The sequence below is a fragment of the Manis pentadactyla genome, chromosome 7 (genome assembly GCF_030020395.1).
Source record: "Manis pentadactyla isolate mManPen7 chromosome 7, mManPen7.hap1, whole genome shotgun sequence".
Taxonomy (NCBI): Eukaryota; Metazoa; Chordata; class Mammalia; order Pholidota; family Manidae; genus Manis; species Manis pentadactyla.
Genome location: NC_080025.1, coordinates 145,127,549 through 145,151,995, shown reverse-complemented (window position 1 = coordinate 145,151,995; position 24,447 = coordinate 145,127,549). Strand labels below are relative to the sequence as shown.

Genomic DNA, 24,447 nt, shown 5'->3' with positions numbered 1-24,447 from the left:
GCCGGGGGCGCCGCGGGAGGGCAGCGTGGGGCCGGGGGCACTGGGGGCGCCGCCGCGCGGGACCGCCGGGCCGGGGGGCGCGGCGAGGGTCGGTATGGCAGGGACCCGCGGGTGGCGGCGTGAGACCTGAGGCGGTCGGGGCGTCTCATCGGGGGACGGCTGGGCCGGGGATGACGGGCGTGTAGGCTCAGGCGTGCTGTGCCGGCCACCCTGGAACCCCCCCGCACACCTGTGCACCTGGAGCCGGCCCCCGCCATCCGGGAGTCCCCTGAGATGTGCGGCCTAACGCGCACGCTCCGAGAGGAGACGGAGGGAGGCATTCCTTGGGGACTTACTGCGAGCCCAGATGAGTGTAACATGCTAGCCCTCTATTCGCTAGGATTACGTTCCAAACCTGCCACAATTTATCTACGGGTTAGAGATGGTAAGCTAGGAAAGGGGAGGGATCACCAGTTGGAGCATTTATAGAACAGGTGGCATTAGAGGGGGTTGCTTCATCTTCCGCTGTAGTCCGTGCTTATGGCATCAAGACCGCCTTATCCCAGTTTACGTTTCCAGCCTGAGTATCTATAGTCACCCAAGCCATTTGATGCCCTGCAAGGAATTGAACTGACAAGTATCAAGCACTTACTATGTGTCAACTACTGGTTAACGAGTAGGAGTAAGAAACAGCTTCGTCACTGAAGAACTAGCAAGGGAAGCCGACTTTAAATAAACTTTTGGACTGTGTAGTAAATCAGGCTATCCAATAGAGGAGCAAGCGTTATGGAAGACTAACCAGGAGGAGGTGACTGAGCTGAAGTTTTAAGGACCATTTGGAGTTGGTTAGGCAAAGAGGGGCTGGCATTCAAAACGAAGTAGGTATGTAATATGTAGGTTCTGTGTTAAGCAAGAGCATGGCTCATTTAGGAGAACTGCAGGTTGGTCTGTCTAGTTGGGCAAGCTACTCAGGGAGCACAGTGTTGGGAAGAAAGCTGAGAAATAGGCAGAGATGGACTATGAATGACATACGGGACAGAGAGAGAAACTACTCTAAATCGAATCAGCAAATTTTTTCAGTGAAGGGCCAGATAGTATTTAGGCTTTGCTGGCCAAGGGGTCTGTGTCACAGCTACTTAAGTGCATTTCTAATGTGAAGGCAGCCACAGATACATGAGCAAGTGAGCATGGTTGTGTTCCAATAAAATTTATTTTCACACTTTTGATTTGTCCTGCTGGCCATCGGTTGCCAACCCTTGCTCCTTAAGATTAAAGCCACTGCTTGGTTATAAGAACCACTGTAGTTAAAACCTTGCTTATTTAAATGATCATTTGAAACCCAGGTTAAACTGAGATGACTTTTGCAGTCAGAACAGGCATAGCATCCAAAAAATGGGAGCCCAGAACAGTTGAATTATTGAACAAAGAATTCAGTATCATATCCTCTTCCTGCCATGTCTGTCGGGAGGTCCTAAGCCAGGTTGCCTCGCTCATACTACTTTGGAGTACAGTGGGGTGGGGGAGCCTCACTCTGTTTACAGTACAGTGGGGTAGGAAGAGAAGAATAGGGAGCTGGGCAGCAGGTGCCCTTGTTTTTCTTTTTGTTAACAGAACCAATGAAGCAAGCTTCTGCAAGTGTTTTTGGGCACTGTGGTCAGTGCTTAATTTGTTTGGACACAGTTTTCTTCCTACGCACATGAGTCTGCTTCATGGATCCTGCTTAGAGGCATTGTAATGAGGAAGATAGCTGAAGTCAAAGCTCTCTCTATAAACTGAAATAAGCTTCTTTAAAATTTTAAGTCATGACAATTACCATTTTATAAAATAACTAACCATTCCCACATCTTGTGAAGAGTAGAGAAAAGACATTTCATATAGAGTCTTGCAAGAAAAAACAAAGTTGCAAAAAATACTCTTTTAAAAGATTTTAGGGATGCAGTTCTGGTAGGCCAGATAGCTAGTGGAAAACAAAATGAGCCCTCAATTTTAAAAAGACAAGCATTTGAACACAATTTACAATAGAATAACCCATTTTTTACCTTGCCTTTACAAAGCAGCAATGGCATTTTATTAAAATTAAGGTATCACTGATGTACAATCTTACGAGGGTTTCACATGAACAACACAGTGGTTTCAACATTCACCCATATTATCAGGTACCCCCCACCCTGCAGCTCCATTGCAGTCACTGTCTATCAGCGTAGTGAGATGCTATAGAGTCATTTCTTGTCATTTCCATGCTGTGCAGCCTTCCCCGTGACCTGCCTATATTGTGATTGCTAATTATAGTGCCACTTAATACCCTTTTTCCTCCCTCCCCTCATACCCTCTCCAGCCCCTTCCCTTTGGTAACCGCTAGTCCCTTCTTGGAGTCTGTGCTGCTGTTTTGTTCCTTCAGTTTTGCTTTGTTATACTCCACAAATGAGTGAAATCATTTGGTACTTGTCTTTCTCCTCCTGGCTTATTTCAGCGAGCATAGTACCCTCCAGTTCCGTCCATGTTGTTGCAAATGGAAGGATTTGTTTTCTTATGCTGAATAATATTTGTTGTGTATATGTACCACATCTTCTTTATCCATTCACCTACTGATGGACACTTAGGTTGCTTCCATATCTTAGCTGTTGTACATAGTGCTGCAGTAAACATAGGGGTGTATATGTCTTTTTGAATCAGGGATCATATTTTCTTAAGGTAAATTCGTAGAAGTGGCATTCCTGGGTCAAATGGCATTTCTATTTTGAGTTTTTTGAGGAACCTCCATATTGCTTTCCACAATGGTTGAACTAGTTTACATTCCCACCAACAGTGTAGGAGGGTTCCCCTTTCTCGGCATCCTCTCCAACATTTGTTGTTGCTTGTCTTTTGGATGTTGGCCATCCTAACTGGTTTGAGGTAATATCTCATTGTGATTTTAATTTACATTTCCCTGTTGATTATCAATGTGGAGCATTTTTTCACATGCCTGTTGGCCAAGTAGCAATGGCATTTTTACTTTTATCTCCCTATTTGCAAAGATTCACAGTAATTTTGGCAGTATTTTGGTATCCAAATGGCATTTGCATCTGGTTGTTAAATAGTGGTGTACTTCATATTTTCTCAAATGTTAATGCCTTGGGTTTAAAATAGTTGATGAGTAGTAAATTGGAAGTGTCTGTCCAGTTTTGGTTGCTATGCATGCCATACCGTTTGCCTTTTTTTCTTTAACTAGTCCTATTGTATTTATTAAGGTAGTAAAATGCACATGATAGCAAATTCCAATAGTACTAAAGTGAAAAGTAGGAAACTTCCATCCCTTATTACCATTTTCCAGGGTGAATATTTTTTGTCTCTTCTGTCAACAATCTTCTAATGTCACAGTTTTGGAGGCTGGGATGGAAAATGCTGGACTAGAAGTTCAAAGACCTTGGTTCTAGTTCTATTCTTGTCTCTGCCAGAACAAGCTTTGTGATTTGGGATGTTATTAAACCTTGGCTCCTGTTTTTATCAAATGAGGGTGGAAGACTGATTTCTTAGTTCCCTTTCAACTTTACCTCTAGGAGGTGGGTTCTCATATTTCTTTGTAAGCTTTCAATAACCATGCAGTAGTCTCTGCATAGTATACAGGTGATAGTTATTGATAATAATGACAGGTTTTCTTAGAAAAGGTACAGAGGCAAATATTAAATATTTATTAAATAGTAACATTTTGGTTTTGCATAATCACAGACTTGTAGGACACTTAATCCCCTTCTATCTGTGGTTCCCTTCTTATCCAGAATAGAATCCGGGCTCCATCATTACCACCACTCCGTTATAAATACTGTCAACTTCCTCGTCTATCCCTCCAGCTTACTTTCTTAACCATGGCTAAACCAACTGTCCACTTCTGCTGTGCCTCTACCCACTCAACTAAGCATTACTGAGAAAATCACAGCTAGGCTGACCGATTTCATTTTAAATTTATAACCATCAACCTCAAAAGGACTCCCAATCCAACTATATTTTCCTAGTAATTAGTTCACTTCCTCATTACAAAACATGTCATCAAATCCGGCCTTACTCCTGAATTCCAGACACATACGTTCTATTACCTTTTTGACATAGCCACTTGGATGTCTAATAGGCATCCCAACAGACTTAACATGCTCATCGTTCATCCAGGGAAAATGTATACAGAGTGTGTATATTAAAGAGAGTACTGTGTGTATCAGTGTTAAATGTGTGAATGTGATAATTGTGATCTGCTTATGCGGGAGGAAATCTTTTTCTTAGGAGACATATATCAAATATTTGTGAGGAAGTGGTTCAGCAAAAGAAAACTTTGGCAAAATGTTAGCAGTAGAGGAATCTAGATAAATGTATATGGGTGTTCACTGTACTAAAAGTTTCTCTGTAGGTTTGAAAATTTTCAAAATTAAAAGATTGGGAAAAACTTCAATATGCCCCAAACTGAAATCTTCATTTACTACCACACCGATACACACACACCTTGATTTGCTTCCTCCCAAGTTTTCCTTAAATTGTTAAATGGCAACTTTGTTCTCGCTGTTTGTTGCTCAAGCCAAAAACCTTGGAGTCATTTTGAATTCTCTTTTTCTGTCCTATCTCATATCAACCTGTGTTCGATTCATTTACAAATTCTGCCTGCTGTACCATCATCACTGTATGTCATGACTTTGACCACTTTTCACTGCCTTTGCAACAGCCATTCTTGTTCCTGGCCAGCATCCCTTACTTGGTTGCAGTAACCTCCTAACTGGTCTCTGCTTTAACCCTTCCCACACTTACTTTCCCTAGTATTATAGTATGTGGATACTGTTTTCCACGTAGTATCCAGGGTGATCCACTCAAAACAAGCAGACTACTGCTGCAAGCTTTCCAGAGGCTCCTGTATCATTTGTAGTAAAATCCAGAATCCTTAGTTTCTGCAGTCATGCAAGATTTGCCCTCGGCCCACCCACGACTTCTGATTTCATCTCCTGCCTTTCTGATCTCATCTGCCACTTTCCCACACTTAGTCCTCTCCAGACACAACATTGTCCTTGCTGTTCCTTGAATGTGCCAGGTATGCTTCAGCCTCAGAGCCTTTGCGCTTCCCGTTACTCACTGCATGGATTGCCACTCCCTCAGACATTCACATCGCTTGCTTCCTCGCTTGCTTCAGGTTTCTGCTCACATGTCACTTTGGAGGAGAAGCTTTTCCAGATCATCTAGCATTAGGCAGCCCTTCCTACTGTTAATCTTTATTCCTTTACCTTGGTCATTCTTCTTAACACTTACACACCTGACATTTTGTATTGTTTGTATGTTGTCTTCCTGCCTGCCTCCCACCCCTGTTGTTAAGGGTCTGTGAGCAGACTTTCTTGTCTGTTGGGTTTGTGCCTTTAGTCTCAGTGTTTAGAACAGTATCTAGCCCACAGTAAGTGCTCAATAATTGTTTAATGGATACATAACATGCCTTTCTGTCTTTTCTTTTACTTTGCCTCTTGTTATTGTGAAAACAGAAATTTCACAGGAACTTCCTTATTTTTTCCTGTTGTCTTTCTGTTACTGATTTCTGATTTGTTTCCCTTATAGTCAGAGTATACACTCTGTATGATGTCATTTCTTTTAAATATGTTGAGGTATGTTTTATGGCCCAGGATGTGATCTATATTGATGAATGTTCTATGGAAACTTGAAAAAAGTGTATATTCTGCTGTTGTTGGGTGGAATGTTCTGTATATGTGAATTCAGTCTTATTGGTTATGTTGCTCAGATCTTCTGTATCCTTGAAGGTTTTCAGTCGTATACTCTGTCAGTTGCTCAGAGGTGGATGTGAAGTCCCATCTATAATTTAAGATTTTTCTGTTTCTCCTCAGCTGTATTAGTTTTGCTTCATGCATTTCGAGGCTCTCGTTGATATAGACACATGGGGTCATATGGCTTCCTTGTAGACTGATCCTTTTTATCATTCTGTGATGCCTCTCTTTGCCTTGGCATCTTCTTTGCCCTGAAATCTACCGTATTGGATATTAATACAGCAGTCCTGCTTTTTTCATCATCTATATTGATACGAATATATGCACTGGTTTTCTCTGCATTTCCCTTCTGTAAAATAAAATAAATATTTTTGCTTCTAAGAAAGGGCAACTTCTTCACTGGTGGATTCCATCCATCCTGTTTCTCCTAAGGGACGTCATTCCTGCAGGTACTCCCACTCCTGTGGTCATTTTTTTCTATCTTCTGTGTTTAATCTTCTACCGGTCATTTTTATCACTATTCTAATATAAAGTGGTAAAACGAGACAAACGGAAACCCTCCCTGGATGACAACTGCCCAGCCCCAGAGCCTTACTCCTCAGCACAGCAGAGTTGATGGTGCTCTGTGTCTGTACTTCCTTATCTCCCCCACTTAATCTTTAACCCACTGTAATTAGGCTTCTATCCCACTGTTCCACTAAAATTACTCTTCCCAAGGTTATCAGCAAACTTTATGGTCATTTCTGAGGGCTTCTCCTACTATACTGAAATCTGGGAGCATGTCCCTACTTCCTGTAGGCAAGCTGTTGGGAGAGAGCTGTTCCTGCTCTTCAAATAGCCCATGAGAAAAATCTCTCCTTCCTGGGGAGACAGACCAAGAAGGTAGGAAAGCACCCCCATTTCTCCAGTGGAGTTCCTCACAGACAAGGTGGCGAGTAAGCATCCCACTGACATTGAGCTTCTGCATTTGATTATGTGTTTGGATGCCTCTCTGGGATCTTGCATCTAGTTGATTTTTCTGTCTAAATGACAATTTGAAGCACAGTATGATACAACTTCCTAATAGAATCTTCAGTATGCCTTTAACAAAATTACTGATTAGGGGGGTGTCATAAGTTTAAAACTTAGTCCTTAAAAATTCTGCTAGAAATTAATACTCCTTAAATAGTGTGCTAACACAGTGCAATGCTGCCGCCTTGATTGTACTGGGGCCAGCAGTGTCACCACTCGTCTTTGCTGCATCATCAGTGCAGGAGTCTACTTAGTGAGACAGATGAGTCATGTCTTAATATTAGGAAAATAGCTTTGACCTCGGATATGCCCTCAGAATCTCTGCTCTGAGTCAAAGCACAAAGTTAGTACTCTCTTGTTATAAAAGCCCGTCTCTTAGAGAACCTGGACTGCAAGTTCCTTGGTTCCTTGAGGGTAGGTTGTCTTCTTCACCTTATAGTCTCCATTTTAACTGTTACAGTGCTTTGTGTATAATAGAAACTTGATAGATAACTTGCTAAAGTTATGTATAGGGCCTTTCCATCATTCAAGAATGTCTTTTCAAAACTTCTGCTTGGATTAAAGAAAACATGAAGGGTGACTGATGTTCTTCCCTTTTGTGATGTACTTTATTTTTTCTTTTGGTTTATATGAGTTGTCAGATCTGTGCTGATTCCTAGAAACTTGAGAAGCAGCTGTGATTACATTTCCCTCATTGACACTTACATCAGTCGCAGAATCCTGCTTGCTATCAGCCTGCCTGCCACTGCCTTGGTGCGGGCACTCCTCCAGATCGGGGCCACAAACTCTAGCTTTCTCTCCATATCAGGTGTTATGTCCCATCCATCCTTTACTAGCCACCAGGTTGATCTCTTTGACATGAGCAAGTGATAGCTCATACCCAGTGGTGCTTATCTGTGCACACGTGCTCTTAACACCCTGAGCCCTCAACAGCCTGTGGTGGAGAGGCTGTTTGTTATCCCCACTTGACTGGAGAGTGACTCAGGCCCAGAGAAGTGATGTTGTAGGTCTGGTTCTGGAATTCCAGCTGTCCGCTCTTCACTATTCTAGCTTGCTTCTCACTGTGTAGCTTAAAACCCCTTGCTCTCATCTACAGGCCAAAGAGAAGGCTTCTAAGCAGGGCATCTAAGACCTTCTGTATTCTGACTTCTCTTTGGGGACTTCATTCTCTCCTATATCTTTCAGGCTCCAAGCTCTAGCAATTCAAACCTGCTGATAGTTCACCTATACACAGTGCTGTTTATAAACTCTGCACCTTAGCTGATGTCCCATCTGCTGCTATGCCTGCCTGTCTGTGCCCACCTCTCTGTGCCTCACTGACCTAACAGTACAGGTGGAAGTTCCTCGGCCTTTCTCCTTTGTCCCTCACCCCCACGAGATAAGGAGCTGTCAATATAACAGACAAATGAAAAGCTGATACCTGTATAACAAGTATGGTAAGAATAGTGGAAAAGGTCATTATAACCCATAAGGAAGGTAAACACTTTGCAAGTAGCAGTTTGGTCCTGTGCATCAAACTGCTATCTGCTCCTTTGTGGCAGGGATTAATTTCAAACCACCAGTGGTACAGAAACAAAAAGTGAAATATTTTATGAATAAATGAACACAATTTTTCTCCTAAATTTTATTTCCTGTATCGTACTTTCCTCCAAATCTACAAAATTATGAACTCTCTTTTACAGATTTTTGGATAATTGTATAAATACAGATTTCCAGGATTTTTATTTTTAGTAATGAGTTTCCTTCTCTCTTTTTCCCTTGCACAAGCTCCTTGCCCGACTTGAAGGTAGAAGTTCCTTGAAAGAAATAGAACCACATCTATTTGCTGATGAAGATTCACCAGTGCATGGTAAAAACACAGTCTCAAACCAAAACATAGTGCCATAAATTCAGTTTCATAAAACATTTGTTCCACATATACTTACATATATACACACATACTCCTAGTGAGAGGGTATGTGTATAGGTTGAACTATAAAATTAAAAGCTGACAGATAAGGACAGAACACTTAAACCTTCAATATCTGTGTCAGTTAAGATGAAGTTTGGCTTCTGTGGTAAATCTTCTGAATAAACACTGACCTCTCTTAGCCCAACACTCCGTTGTCAGTTTTCTAACGGAGTTTTGTTATTTTAATTTATTTTTATTGAGAAGTTAGAATCACAGGAAGGTCCTTAGATTCTCTGTTTGTTGTTTTGTGTTTCTGCAGTGGGGAAGATAGATGCCTCCCTCTTCTGTGCTCACAAAGGGGGTCGTGTGCTCAGGTTTTTTTTTCTTTTTTAATGTAACAGCTTTGTGGAAATCACAATTCACCCAGTTAGGTTTACAGTTAGATGGTTTTTAGTGTTAACACAGTTATTCAGCTGTTACCACAGTTGATTTTAGAATATTTTCATCACCTCGAAAAGAAATCCATACCTGTTTGTAGTCACTCCCCATTCTTCCCATATCCCTCAGCCCTAGGCAACCACTAATCTACTTTCTGACTTGATAGATTGGCCTTTTCTGGACATTTCATATAGCTGGAATAATACAGTATGTGGTCTTCTGTGACTGGCTTCTTTAACTTTGCATAATCTCAAGGTTTATCATCTTGTAGCATGTATCAGTAGTTCATTCCTTTTGATTGTTGAATATCTGTTGTGTATGGACATACCACATTATGTTTATCCACTCATCTGTTGATGGACATTTAAGTTGTTTCTACTTTTTGGCTGTTTTGAATAATGCTGCTAGGATTATTTTGTATACGTTTTTCTGTGAATATGTTTTCAGTTCTCTTGCAAAATACCTACCAGACGTACTGCTAGGTTGTATGGTAACTCTGTTTAACCTTTTGCAGAACTGCCAGGCTGTTTCCCAGAGAAGCTGCACATTTTGCTGGCTACTACTGGCAGTGAAGTATATGATGGTTCCAATTTCCCCACATCCTATGAACAGATGTTATTGTCTGTCTTTTTGATTATAACCTTCTTAGTGACTAGGAAGTGATACTTCACTGTGGTTTTGATTTACATTTCCCTGATGGCAAATGATGTTACGCATCTCTGCATGTGCTTGTTGGCAGTTTGTATATGTAGTTTGGGGAAATGTTAGATCTTTTGCCCATTGTAACAGTTGGGTTTGGGTTGTTTTTTTATTGTTGAGTTGTAAGAGTCCTTTATATATTCTAGGTACAAGTCCCTTATCAAATAATAAGATTTACAAGTATTTCCTCCCATCTGTAGGTTGTGTTTTCACTTTCTTGATGGTGTTTATTGAAGCACAGGATTATTTATTTTGATGAAGTCATTTATCTGTTTTTTTCTGGTGCTACCCATGCTTTTGGTGCTGTAGTGATGCCGTCACCTGATTCAGGCCCAGGATGTATGGCTTTTGTTAATTACTGTTAATCACCCTTGTGCTCATTCTTCTCTGGTCAGAGAACATACTTCTGTACTTTCAGACATTTTAGGTTTATTGGGATTTGTTTTATGGCTGAACATATGGCTTATTGTAGAGAATGTTCTGTGTGCACTTGAGAAGAATGTGTGTTTTGTTGTAGTTGGGCCAAGTATTTTGTTGATGTCTCTTAGTTCTGGGTGATTAGTGTTCAAGTCTTCCGTCTGGTTGTTCTATCCATTGTCAGAAGTGGACTATTGAAATCTCCAGCTGTTACTGTTGAACTGTCTGTTTCTGCCCTTAGTTTTGTTTTTGCTTCATGTATTTTGGGGCTTCATGTATTGTTGGATACACATAACTTTATTACAATGATATTTTATTGATAGATTGACTCATCATAAAATGTTCTTGTCACCTCATGCCTATTAGATTGGCTACTATCTAAAAAGCAAAATAACAAGTGTTGGTGAAAATGTGGAGAAATTGGAACCCTTGCACACTGTTGGTGGGGTTGTAAACTGGTGCAACCACTATGAAAACAATGTGGAGGTTTCCTCAAAAAAATCAGGAATAGAACTACTGTATGATCCAACAATTCTGCTTCTAGTTATATATCCAAAAGAACTGAAAGCATGGTTTTGAAGAGATTTGCACACCAGTGTTCATAACAGCACTGTTCATAGTAGGTAAATGATGGAAGCAACCCAATTATTCATTGACAGATGAATGGATAAACAAGATGTGGTATATACAGACAGTGGAGTATTAACCTTAAAGAGGAAGGAAGTCCTGTCACATGCTACACAATGGATGAACCTTGAGAACATGTTAAGTGAGATAAGCCAGTTGCAGAAAGATGAATACTGTGTGATTCCACTTATATGAGGTATCAAAGTAGTTAAGTTCATAGAACCAGAAAAAGTAGAACAGTGGTTACCAGGGGGAAAAGGGTAGCTGTTTAATGGGTACAGAGTTTCAGTTTTGCAAGATGAAAAGTTCTGGAGATCTGTTTCACAACAGTGTGACTGTACTTAATGCTACTGAACTGTACACTTAAAAATGATTAACATGGAAAATTTTAGAAAATGTGTCTTTTACCACAATAAAAAGAAAAATGTCCTTCTTTGTCTCTAATAACAATTTTTGTCTTAAAGTGTATATTGTCTGATAATACAACCAACTCTCTTTGGCTATCGCTTGCATAGTGTATCTTTTTTTATGCTTTTACTTCACCTTATTTGTGACTTAGTATTTAAAGAGTGCCCATTGTAGACAGCCTGTGATTGGTTCATATATTTTTATTCCATTCTGCAAATCTGCCCTTTGTTTGGACTGTTTAATTCCATGGCTTAAACCCCATGAGGTAGGGTTTATGACTACCATTTTGTTCTCTTTTCTATATGTCTTACATATTTTTTGCTTCTCTTCCTCCTTTACTGACTTCTTTTGTGTTAGATATTTTCCAGTGTACCATTTTAATTCCCTGTTTATTTTTACTTTATTTTTTTGAATTATTTTCCTAGTCATTGCCTGAAGGATTACAATTCACATCTTAATTTATAACAATTTAGTTAGGATTAATACCATCTTAATTTCAACATTTTGTAAAAACTTTGCTACTGTATTGCTCCATTCCCTCCCTCCCTTTGTACTGTTACAAACTACATATTTATACAGGATATCCCCATAAACACATTTAAAATTATTACTTAATGCACACTTGTTTCTTAAATCAGATACATGAAAAGAGTTACCAGTATAAAACACATTTATACTCTTTTAATTTACCTGTGTTCTTTATGAACTCATTTGGATTCAGATTACTGTCTACTGTCCCTTCATTCAGCCTGAAGGAGTCTTTTTAGCATTTCTTTCAAAGCAGATCCGTTCGCAAAAAAGATTCTGTACTATTGATAACAAAAGAAATTTTGATCAAATGTGTTAGACAAATATTGAACTTCCTCTTCTGTCAGAAAGGTATTGTTGAACCTTATGAAAATGACATTAAAACATGGGTTCATAGCACAATTTATGCACTTGAATATTACATTTATAAAAACATTTAAGACATCATCATGTTCAGTCACTAACAAAAAAGTTTACTTAAAACTATTACAGACCATGTAGCTGTAAAACTAGTTAGATGAATACTCATTGGAGAGATAGCAAATGTAGGACTGCGATTATAAGGTTATCATCAACAACAGTAGTTTATCAAAAATTCTTATGGGGAAGCTCAAGTTGAAGCAGAAAGAAGTTTAGGGATTATAGGAGTCTCATGCTGTTGTAAACATGTTTTTAATGCTTTTTGGGTAGTAATTATTCAATACTAACTCATTACCTTTTCAGTACTCTTATGATTGTAATCTGAAAATTCAACATATTCAACATATTTGTGACACAGTTAGTAGGTCGGTACCAAAATTATGTGTTTTTGGCGTTTCTGTCTTTTGCTTTTTTTGAAGGATCTTTAGATTCATAAACTCACTCTGACAATCTGTTACACGAACCCCTTACGGCATTCATTCGTGAGAGTAAGTCTCAAGGCCAATCCATCCAGATTTTCTGATTTTGTTTAATTTGTCAGGTGCCAAGCTGTAGAGGTGTTTACTGTCTTTGGGTTTTTTTAGTACAAGTTGTCATACTCAATACTTTGGAAATGGCTGCAGTATTTGTAACAGCTCCCGGAAATATGTGAGGTAGTGACCTCAAGTACTGTTAATAAGACCGTGTACCCTCTATAATATATGTTTGAATATGATTTTTTATCTTTTAGGTGGACATGTTTATAAAGTCAGTGAAACTGATTTTAATTCATCATTAAACATATTTGTAGGGAATCTAGTTCAAGGACCTTAATGACAATAGTCATGTGCAAGTTTGCAGATTTTACTTCCCCAGTTGTTAAAAATGACCTTGTCACCTGCTTTGCATTAATCTGTAAAAGGAGAAAAGTGTTCTTCTACCTAATGATCTTAACCAAGGATTTAACCTTAAACCTCGCCTCGGTTTTGTTCATGCCAATCCAAGGATCTAAGAAATCCAGTTATTAGTTAATGTATGATTTAGAAAGCTTTGTTAATCCATGTAGGAGCTTGTTCTCAAAGACTTATTCTTTTGAGTTATGCTGAAAGATGTTTATGAACACCACCTCTCTTTCCGGAAAAACATTTTAATTTTTTTCCCTATTCCAAGAATTCCAGAAATACCCTGAAGTATGTCACAGTTACCCTCTGACCAGAGGCCTGTATCCCATCTCTGAGGAGTCCTAGCCCTTTTGCTTCAGAATACGTTACATTTCTCTTACCTTAAATCTTCACTGGGCTCTCCATGTGGCCTCATGCAACTGCTATTGAGTTTTTTTACTTTTTAGATGAGAGCAAACCAGTGATGCTTTTCCTCATTGCCTGTGTTCCCTGATATCCTGCAATCTGATGCCTGTCCTCCCTTTGCTCTAAGAGCAGTGAGTGCCTCTATAGGCCCTTCCCAGATTGTCTTGAGTTTCTGAAGTTTGGTTCATAAAATAATATTTATATTAAATGTGCTTTTGCAAACAACATGTTTACTGCTGTAAGGTCAGATCCAGGACCAATTTTGTAATCAGCTCCCTACCTCTCCCCTGCCATTTTTTTCATTTTCAGAACGTTTTTGCTGTTTATAGTATTTCGTACTCTTTCTCTCCTTGAAACCTTTTGTGCTCCATGTCATTTTCCCTCCTGATTAATTTTTTTATTAAGTTATTATTGATATACACTCTTCTGTAAAAATTTTATTAAGGTATTATTGATATACACTCTTATGAAGGTTTCACATGAAAAAACAATGTGGTTACTACATTTACCCATATTATCAAGTCCCCACCCATATCCCAATGCAGTCACTGTCCATCAGTGTAGTAAGATGCCACAGATCCCCTGCTTGCCTTCTCTGTGCTACACTGTTCTCCTCGTGACCCCCCACACCATGTGTACTAAACATCATACCCCTCAATCCCCTTCTCCCTCCCTCCCCACCCGCCCTCCCACACCCCTCCCCTTTGGTAACCACTAGTCTCTTCTTGGAGTCTGTGAGTCTGCTGCTATTTTGTTCCTTCAGTTTTGCTTCATTGTTCTACTCCACAAATGAGGGAAGTTATTTGATATTTGTCTTACTCTGCCTGACTTATTTCACTGAGCATAATACCCTCTAGCTCCATCCATGTTGTTGCAAATAGCAGGATTTGTTTCTTTCTTATGGCTGAATAGTATTCCATTGTGAATATGTACCACCTGTTATTTATCCATTCATCTACTGCTGGACACTTAGGTTGCTTCCATATCTTGGTTTTTGTAAATAGTGCTGCAGTAAACATAGGGGTACATATGTCTTTTTGAGTCTGAGAAGTTGTGTTCTTTGGGTAAATTCCAAGGAGTGGGATTCCTGGGTCAAATGGTATTTCTATTTTTAGTTTTTTGAGGAACCTCTATGTTGCCTTCCACAATGGTTGAACTAGCTTACATTCCCACCAGCAGTGTAGGAGGGTTCCCCTTTCCTGCATCCTTGCCAGCATTTGTTCTTAATTTTTTTGATGCTGGCCATCCTTACTGGTGTGAGGTGATATCTCATTGTTTTAATTTGCATTTCCCTGATGATTAGTGATGTGGAGCATCTTTTCATGTGCCTGTTTGCCATCTGAATTTCTTCTTTGCAGAACTGTCTCTTCATATCCTCCACCCATTTTTTAATCAGGTTATTTGCTTTTTGGGTGTTGAGGTGTGTGAATTCTTTATATATTTTGGATGTTAACCCCTTGTTGGATATGTCATTTACAAATATATTCTCCCATACTGTAGGATGCCTTTTTGTTCTATTCATGGTGTTCTTTGCCATACAGAAACATTTTGGTTTCATGTAGTCCCGTGTGTTCTTTTTTGCTTTTGTTTCCCTTCCTCAAGGAGATGCGTTCAGGAAGAAGTTGCTCATGCTTATATTCAGGAGATTTTTGCCTATGTTGTCTTCTAAGAGTTTTATGGTTTCATGACTTACATTAAGGTCTTTGATCCATTTCGAGTTTACTTTTGTGTATGGGGTTAAACAATAATCCAGTTTCATTCTCTTGCATGTAGCTGTCCAGTTTACCAACACCAGTTGTTGAAGAGGCTGTTATTTCCCCATTGTATATCCATGGCTCCTTTATCGTATATTAATTGACCGGATATGCTTGGACTTATATCTGGGCTCTCTAGTCCGTTCCATTGGTCTGTGGCTCTGTTCTTGTGCCAGTACCAAATTGTCTTGATTACTGTGGCTTTGTAGTAGAGCTTGAAGTTGGGGAGTGTAATTCCCCCTGCTTTATTCTTCCTTCTCAGGATTGCTTTGGCTATTTGGGGTCTTTTGTGGTTTCCTTCTGATTTTTTAAATCTGTCTTCATGCTGACTGCTCTGACTGTGGTTGTATCTCAAGAATTGAGTTTCTGGCCCTGTATTCTTAATTTTAGGTTCACTCCCACCCACCAGAGAGCTTCTTGTTCTCTACCTCTGTGTAGCTTACTTCCAGATCGCTGTATGCAGCCTCTTATTATCTAGAATCTGAAATCCTAATGGCTATAGGGCATTTTTATTTTGTGAGACCTAGAGAAACATCTTAACATACTGTTTTGAAAGCTAAATTTTTGGGGGATGTTTATGTGATCATGTGAATTTAAAGTCCCTAGTTTGCTTTTGTCTTGGATTCATACTGGTACTTCCAAGCCTTTTAAATTAGAAAAGAACTTTCAGATCCCCAATATAGGCTTCCCCGTGCCTTCTAACTAAATGAAGGGGACCAAGTGTCAGCCCTGCTTGGGCCTGGGGCAGCCAGTGGGGCCTGACTAGCCCTGGACACTTTGTTCCTGCCCTTCCTTCCCTTCCTGTGCTGGTGTCTTTCCCAGCCTTGGACTTGGGGCTTCATACTTGCCAGACTCTTCTAACCTGGGACTCCTCACCAGACTGGCTTCCTTTCTTAATGCCATTGTTCTAAAGCTGCCGTTTGGTCCTTTAATCCTCACTAAATCATGACTTACATTTTCATCTTTACTTGTCTCTCAGAAAGTTCCAGAAGAAAGTATCTGATGAAGTGCATTCAGAAAACACTATGTTTTGTGCTGGGGAGAGAATATTCAAGTCCTAACCTTAAAGTAGTGAACTAGAAATATAATCCAGTAAATAATCAAAGTTTACCATATATAGCATGGTGAATGTGATGATGGCAGATAATAAAGTTTGCTTTTCATATCTGTTGATATTAGGATCAAGTGAGATATCATGAAGTTGTGCCTTTTCATTTGTAAAGAAAGGTGAATTGCTGCTGATCAGCCTTGGGAAGGAGAGGGAGGATTCGGTGCAGTCTGCTGACTGGGTTTGCCATCAAGTGTCTGCGTGGTCCATCGTGTCCTACAAACTGCTTTCAGATTAATCTTGCTGTTTTCCTCTTGCTTTCACACTGTTAATACTGGTTCTGTGTTAGCATTTCTTTATCTAGTCTGTGTCGTTTATTCTCTTTCTATAATAGAGGCAGTAAGAGACTTCAGGACAGGGAGAGGACTTCAGCTTAGCTCCTTAGTAATACACTAGGAGAGAGTACACTGAATATCTGGGTTAAGTATAGTTTTAGTAACTATGTTAGCTTTTAATAAGAGCACCTATGAACAACTGTGAATATGAAAAGAATTTTATTCCTTGAGGCTTGAATCTTGGGTGGTGAGGGGGATTCTCTTTAATATAAATTTTGAATTGCAAATTGTATGTCTAAGATGATAGTGGAAATTGACTGAACTTTATAATACCTTAAATATGGTATGGTGGCAGCTTGCTAGATTTCTTACACGTTATTTGTTACTGTTCCAACATACAATGGTTTGTTAGTAATAACAGGAAATAAAAGTAACTGAATTCTCAGATAGACTGTAATTTGAGGCCTAAGAATGTGCATTTTTAACACAGTGTTTCTAATTATGTGGTTCAGCCATAAATTAAACGGCAAACAAAATAGCAGGAATTAGAAGGCCACTCTTTAGAGTGGATTTTGAAAAGCTCTGGAGGCAGGACAGTTTCCTCTAGTGTTTTACTTAGTCTGTGCTGCCCTCAATGAAAGAGAATTATTAAGACCTATATAGAAAGAGATTTGGAGTTTTAAAGTTGAGAGTAGCTGACTTTGGTTTATAAGGCTAGGAAAGTAACCTACAAGGCTGTTGTCATTGCAGCTGGACAGGTTATAGCAGAGTAACTGAAGGCAGTCTGGCAGGGCGAAGGGCTGTTCCCAGGTGAAGGCAGGCTGGGCATAGCTGGTGGGGGTCCCGTATTGTCATCAGAGTCCTGGGCACCCCCTGTCTTCGTCCTCCACCCCCATAAGGATCCACTGCCACTCCTTAGAGTCCACCCCTCATCCCTCAAGGGCCCACTTCAGGTCAGTAGATTTTTGAAAGGCCCTAGATCTTGTGGCACATTATTCTTGCTTCTGTAGTATTGCCAATGCCACACTAAAGCACGTGCACAGGGACCCATCCCCAGGGATTCCCTGAGGCCCCTTGCTTTTCAGCCTTGGCATTCTGTTTGTCACATTCTCTTGATTTTGATTAATAACTGAAGCCTTGAAATTTAGTGATTTTCTTTTAATTTCCTTATTTATTGGTTTATGTGGATCTTTTCTGGCAGATTTTCCTTCACATCCTAGTAAATTTTTAGAAACTATTTTTGTAGACTTTTCATTTTATAGCCTACTATTACTGTGCTGCTGCATTTTGACTGATATTTTTAAATTTTACACAGGTGATATTCTTGAATTTCATGGTCCAGAAGGAACAGGAAAAACAGAAATGCTTTATCATTTAACAGCACGATGTATACTACCAAAATCAGAAGGTGGACTGGAAGTTGAAGTCTTATTTATTGATACAGATTACCACTTTGATATGCTCCGGCTCGTTACAGTTCTCGAGCATAGGCTTTCCCAAAGTTCTGAGGACACTGTGAAGTGCTGCCTTGGAAGGTTCTTTCTGGTGTGCTGCGGTGGCAGTGCTCAGCTCCTCCTTACGCTTCACTCGCTAGAAGCCATGTTTTGTAGTCACCCATCTCTCTGCCTGTTGATTGTGGATAGCCTGTCAGCTTTTTACTGGATAGACCGTGTCAATGGAGGAGAAAGTGTCAACTTACAGGAGTCTACTCTGAAGAAATGTTCTCAGTTCTTAGAGAAACTTGTAAATGAGTATCGCTTGGTTCTTCTTGCAACAACACAAAGTATAATGCAGAGAACCTCAAACTCAGCAGAAGGGCCGTCCTCCGCCTCTAACCGTCCAGGTGGTGTGGACATGGACTATAGACCCTACCTCTGTAAGGCGTGGCAGCAAATAGTGAAGCACAGGATATTTTTCTCCAAACAAGATGATTCTCAAGCCAGCAAACAATTTTCTTTGGTTTCACGTCATTTAAAAAGTAATACTTTAAGAAAACATTTATTTGTTATTGGAGAAAGTGGCGTTGAGTTCTGTTGATATGTATCATAAAAATAGATTTATTGTAGGATAGTACCCCAAAATTAAAACGTCCATAATAAGCTAAGATGATTCTATTCTATAGTTTTAAACTCTAAAGGAATAAACAGAACAGTATTTCTACCCAGAATGGATTTCTTAAACTAGTGCTGTAAAGCCTCAGACTGTCCTATTCCTAGGTTTTTGAAGATTAATCAAGTAATGTTAGCAATTAAGCTGTATATTAAGCTTGTTTTTAAAACTAAATAAAAATAATATACACATTTCAGCCTAAATAAAATGTCTTTTATAACTTCATGTCACATTTCTGGTTTCAGTTAAGTAGTTACTTGTTTAGGAAAGTTGAAGTGAGTTTCTGAGTTCTCATAACGTAACCCCTTTTTGGAAGCTGTGACTTTGTGAAATGTTTCTGTAGAGCTGTTTTTTTCTATAAGATGGATGAAAACAAGGATCCTATGATCTGCCTTTCACACCAAAAACTATGGAAAGTCAGAACATTCTGATCTGAGTTACACTGAATTCCAACGTGGAGGTGTGTTATGTTTGGGTTTCTGTGTAATTTTTAAAACACAGGGAAATAAGTTATCCATTCAAGGAATTCTGTGAAAATCATTTTGAAATTTCCATTTCATTAAGTGGTAGGCAAATACTGAAACTCTATTAGAACTGTGTGCTAGTATTTTCTTACAATTTAGAATAGTCCGGACATACCCAGAATGAATTATTTCCAGCTGAGAGCTGGACAACAGCTCTACATACTTGGCTTCAGTGATGGCCAGAATGGGGAACTCGTGCCTTGAGCATGAAAGGTAATGTCCTGTGGAGGAGGAAGAAATTCCAGAACTTACATTTATACATTTTAATCTAAGGAAAGATTAGATTATACCAGTATCTGACACTCAGATACTGACCCTACTGTGCTCATTCAGTCTGTATGTCAGATCGTCACGTGTTGCATACATATGTGAGGTACTGCATAGGAAATGTGGAGCGAATTGACTGGTGGTCTCGAGGGTGTGTTCGTCTATATACCTACTTAGTTAAAACTGCTAACTGTAAATTGACTCATCTAACGAAGATTCTTTTTAAGGGTTTAAAAGGAATCCTGCAAAGAAACGAAGATTGAAGGCCATATTCTTCATGGTGCAGGTGGAGTAGATGTAGTGTTTGCTGTCTGTGCCCCACGCATGTACCCTGCCCCTCCTGTAGCTTGCTGGCAGTTCCCAAACCCAAGGCCTCTGAAGGTGTCTTCTGGATGCCAAGACCCTGCTGGACTGCATGTTGGACAGGCTGGGCAGTCCTTAATGGGTGAACCAGTGAGGGTCAGGATTTGGTCTATGAACATGCCATCTTCCTCACCTCATAGTAAGAGGACACTGAGGTCTTCTCAGAGTGGCCTCCACAGGGGACTGATGCCCAGTTGCTCACAGCAATAATCTATTCATTAACAGACTGATTTTTGCCTCCCGTCCTCTAACTTACTTCCCTATTCTCATGGTGCCTCCTGGGATTGTCTCCCTAATGAATGACAAATCCTTATCTAGGAACGGCTTTTGTTGTAGGTTGAAGAGGGCCCAAACTGTCAGCAGACATAAAAAGTCCTCAGACTAAGAATCCTTCTAGACCCGATATTTGCTCTTTAGCCACGTTATGGAATTGAAGATGATAGTAGTCTAATTGGCAGTCAGGTTAAATTACATTGGATCACATTACTGTCAATTGTACCCATACACCTTGTCACTGATACACTTTAAAATATTATATACTTTATCCATAATTCATTTTTTCTTTTTTTGTGTGTGTATATTTTATTATATGTAATGCATGTTATATACAAGTACTTTATAAATATTTGTATGTTAGGAGAGTATGATTATTTTTCCCCAAATGAGAGTGTGATCAATAAGATTGAGAATCTTGCCCTTCTCTAGAATACTACTTGTAGCTGTTAAGAAAAGATCGGAGTAGCGCAGAGAAGGCAAGCAGTGAATCTGTGGCATCTTGCTGCACTGATGGACAGTGACTGCACTGGGGTATGGGTGGGAACTTGGTAATATGGGTAAATGTGGTAACCACACTGTTTTTTCATGTGAAACCTTCATAAGAGTATATATCAATAATACCTTAATAAAAAATTTAAAAAAAATAAGAAAAGATAGGAAAATTCAGTTACTTTCTATACCAAGCTCTGTGTGTGTGTATGTGTGTGTTACATGTGTATATGAAAAACAGCAAATATTGGCAGAATTCTAGCCTTGAATATGATAGGAGTTTCCATTTCTTTATATAAATGAATGTATAAATGTTAATTTAATGGACTGTTATTCACAGATTTATAACTTATTCTTTGGGAACATGATTAAAAAATAATGAACTTTTGTATTCACTTAAATTATCAATTATACATTAATATGTCAGATCAAAGACTTAGTTATCTTTAAAAGATTTGTTATCTGACATGTTGGAAGGAAATAAGAATACTGGTTAATAAATTCTTTTGAACTAAAACCTACACCAAGGGATTTTTTGAACACTATAGAAATTTTAACACTTGTAAAAAGAATCAGGCTTAAAGAGAAAGAAGTGGCACATCCTAAGTTATTTGAGAGAAGGTAACAGGGATGCTAAATAAAACCAAAAGAATAATGGGAGTGTATAACTGCAAATATTATTTATCCCATTTACTTGTTTAAAAAAAAACGGGGATCATAAAATACTTTTCTCACAGGTGAATTTCTCAGGATCATTTGAGAATCTAATTAAAAGCGTATGACCTTTTTGTTGATGTGGTAGATGATGTTGATGGATTTTTGTACCATCCTTGCATCCCTGGGAGGAATCCCACTTGATCATGGTGTATGATCCTCTTGATGTATTTTTGAATTCAGTTTGCTAGTATTTTGTTGAGTAATTTTGCAGCTATGTTCATCAGGGATATTGGTCTGTAATTTTCTTTTTTTGTGGTGTCTTTGCCTGGTTTTGGTGTTACAGTGATGCTGGCTTCATAGAATGAGTTTGGAAGTATTCCCTCCTCTTTTATTTTTTGGAAAACTTTAAGGAGAATGGGTATTATGTCTTCTCTGAATGTCTGATAAAATTCAGCTGTGAATCCATGTGGACCCGGGAGTTTTGTTCTTGGGTAGTTTTTTGATTACCAATTCAATTTTGTTGCTGGTAATTGGTCTGTTTAGATTTTCTGTTTCTTCCTTGGTCAGCCTTGGAAGGTTGTATTTTTCTAGAAAGTTGTACATTTCTTCTAGTTTATCCAGTTAGCATATCAAAACTTTCATAGTATTCTCTACAATGGGCATATCTGATAAAAAAAAAAAAACCTAAGATATGCTGTAACCACAGCAAGACTAGATGCAGTATTGGAACTCTTCCTGTAGTCATTTAGGGGGACTTCCAGTAATAGCAGAATAGGTACTTTAGACAAATTCACCTACTAAAAGTAAAACAGAAACAAGCAAACTGGATAAAAACAAACATACATATTTAAAGTATCAAAGAGCTAATCAGTTAGTGAATTACTAGTCCAGGATGCAGAAGAGGAAGGAAATCCCGACATATTTGAAGCAGCTGAGAGTGGCTCATGCTTTAACTAGAACCCTAAATAGTAGAACCCTAGGATTGAGGCTGAACTTGGAGTAAACCAGCCCTTGGGGATGCTGCATCATCCAGGTTAATTTAGAAACAAACAAACAAATAAATAATTTTAAAAAACATCCTTGAGAAATTTTAAAGGAGGTGTAGCAGAAACAAGAATGGCAAAGTATTGGTAACTGTTACCCTGGTAAAGAGTATTAGGACTAAGGTGATCTCAGACTTTTGGTACCCCCATGTCCCTACCAAAACAAATCCTCTCTGGAGGATATCTTCAGCCTCAAATTATTTTGAAAAGTGAATTCTTAAGTGTAGTGCCCAAAATGTAATATAAGGTAACATAACAAAAAAAGACAAGTACTACAGATAAGAAACTGTAGAAACAAATGGTGCCCATATACACATCCACAACTCATACAGACTTAGAATACATGGGAAGAGTGACCTATCAGTTGAGAGTGGGGGCAAATGGAGTTAGTGTCTGGCAGAGGGACAGTTGCCAGCATTAGACACTGTTGAAGAGGCTTCCTCTTACAATTTCTAGATTAACCACTCAAAAAAAAGAGGTATAATTTAAAAATGAAAAGAGGAAAAATAATGAGATGATATTAAATAATCTAAAGAGGAAGGAAATATACACCAGGGCAAATTGGAAGGACATAATGAGACAGCACATTGAAACCCACATATACCACAGTTAAATGTAAATGGATTGAGCACCTTGGTTTAAAATAAAATTTCAGATTGAATTTTAAAAATACATATTTGCTATTTAAAAGAGACATGTAGACATAATACAGGAAAATTGACCTGGAAATTTTAAAATGAAAAACCATTGAACATGAATCAAGAGAAGGCTGATAGATGTATAGTAATGCAAGACAAAAGAAATGACAGCCTCTTCAACAGCTGGTGTTGGCAAAACTGGACAGCTACATGTAAGAGAATGAACCTGGACCATTGTCTTACCCCATACAAAAAAGTAAACTCGAAATGGATCAAAGACCTGAATGTATGTTATGAAACCATAAAACTCTTAGGAAAAAACATAGGCAAAAATATCTTGGACATAAATGTGTATCTTGGACATTTTTATGTCTTTCAAAATAAGCTGGAAGGTACCTTAGTACAGGTAAAGATAAACACTGATAAAACTTGCAATTCAGCAGGATAATCATAAGGTTTACAGAAGTATAAGGAGGATAGATAAATTCAGATTTATGGTTGGGGATTTTAACAACTGAGTAATTGGGAAAAATAAATAAAATCAGAAAGAATACTGAAGATTGAACAGCATGATCAACAAACACCACCCATCAAATGCAGAATGCATTTTTTTTTTTAGCATGCTTGCAATATTTTTTAGTGACCATATACTGGGCCATAAAGTGTGTCAACAAATTTAAAAGATCAAAATTTAAGTGGCAATACAATTAAACCAGAAATCAGTAGCAAAAAAAAAGATTATATATTTCAAAAGTAAGGAATAAACTCATAAAATATTACAGATACCACAATGGATAATACAAAATATTTCAAATTACTAATGAAATTTACATAAAATTTAACGACTGTGGTTAAGACAATTGGAAATTTATAGCCTTAAATCCTTTTATCAAATCAGAAGAAAGGCTAAATGATGATTTAAATAAGCATTTCCTTAAAGAAGAAAATGAGTAACAAATTCCCTTCCTTAAATAGAAGAAATGAAATAATGAAAGCAGAAATTAATAAAATGGAAGAAAATTTAATACAGTATCAACAAAGCCAATCGTTGATTCTTTGAAATGGCTAGTAAAATTGTTAACCCCCTGGCTAGATCAATAAAGACAAGAGAGATGATACAACATTCAAAAACCCATCAACATCATCCACCACATCAACAGAAAGAAGGACAAAAACCACATGATCATCTCCACAGATGCTTAAAAAGCATTCAACAAAAGTCAACATCCATTCATGGTAAAAACTCAACAAAATGGGTATAGAGGGCAAGTACCTCAACATAATAAAGTTTATGACAATCCCACAGCCAACACATACTTAACAGTGAGAAGCTGAAAGCTTTTCACCTAATATCGAGAACAAGACAGGGATGCCCACTCTCCCCACTGTTATTCAACATAGTACTGGAGGTCCTAGCCACGGCAATCAGACAAAACAAAGAAATACAAGGCATCCAGATTGGTAAGGAAGAAGTCAAACTGTCCATTTGCAGATGACATGATATTGTACATAAAAAATCC

The 24,447-nt window shown here is 38.6% G+C and overlaps 1 protein-coding gene across 3 annotated transcripts in view; it reads left to right on the top strand.

Moving 5' to 3' along the window:
- Window positions 1-24,447, top strand: part of XRCC2 (X-ray repair cross complementing 2) — a 64,296-nt gene that overhangs the window by 346 nt on the left and 39,503 nt on the right. Inside the window, exons 2-3 of one of the 3 annotated variants that reach the window (XM_036899508.2) lie at window positions 8,478-8,559; window positions 17,877-21,682. The exons of 1 other annotated variant lie outside the window; for it this stretch is intronic. In XM_036899508.2, coding sequence (XP_036755403.2) covers window positions 8,478-8,559; window positions 17,877-18,598 — 804 coding nt within the window. In that variant the 3' untranslated portion in view covers window positions 18,599-21,682. Of the gene's footprint in view, window positions 1-8,477; window positions 8,560-17,876; window positions 21,683-24,447 lie in introns of those variants that run through there. One more of the 3 variants, XM_057504928.1, reaches the window with a different exon arrangement.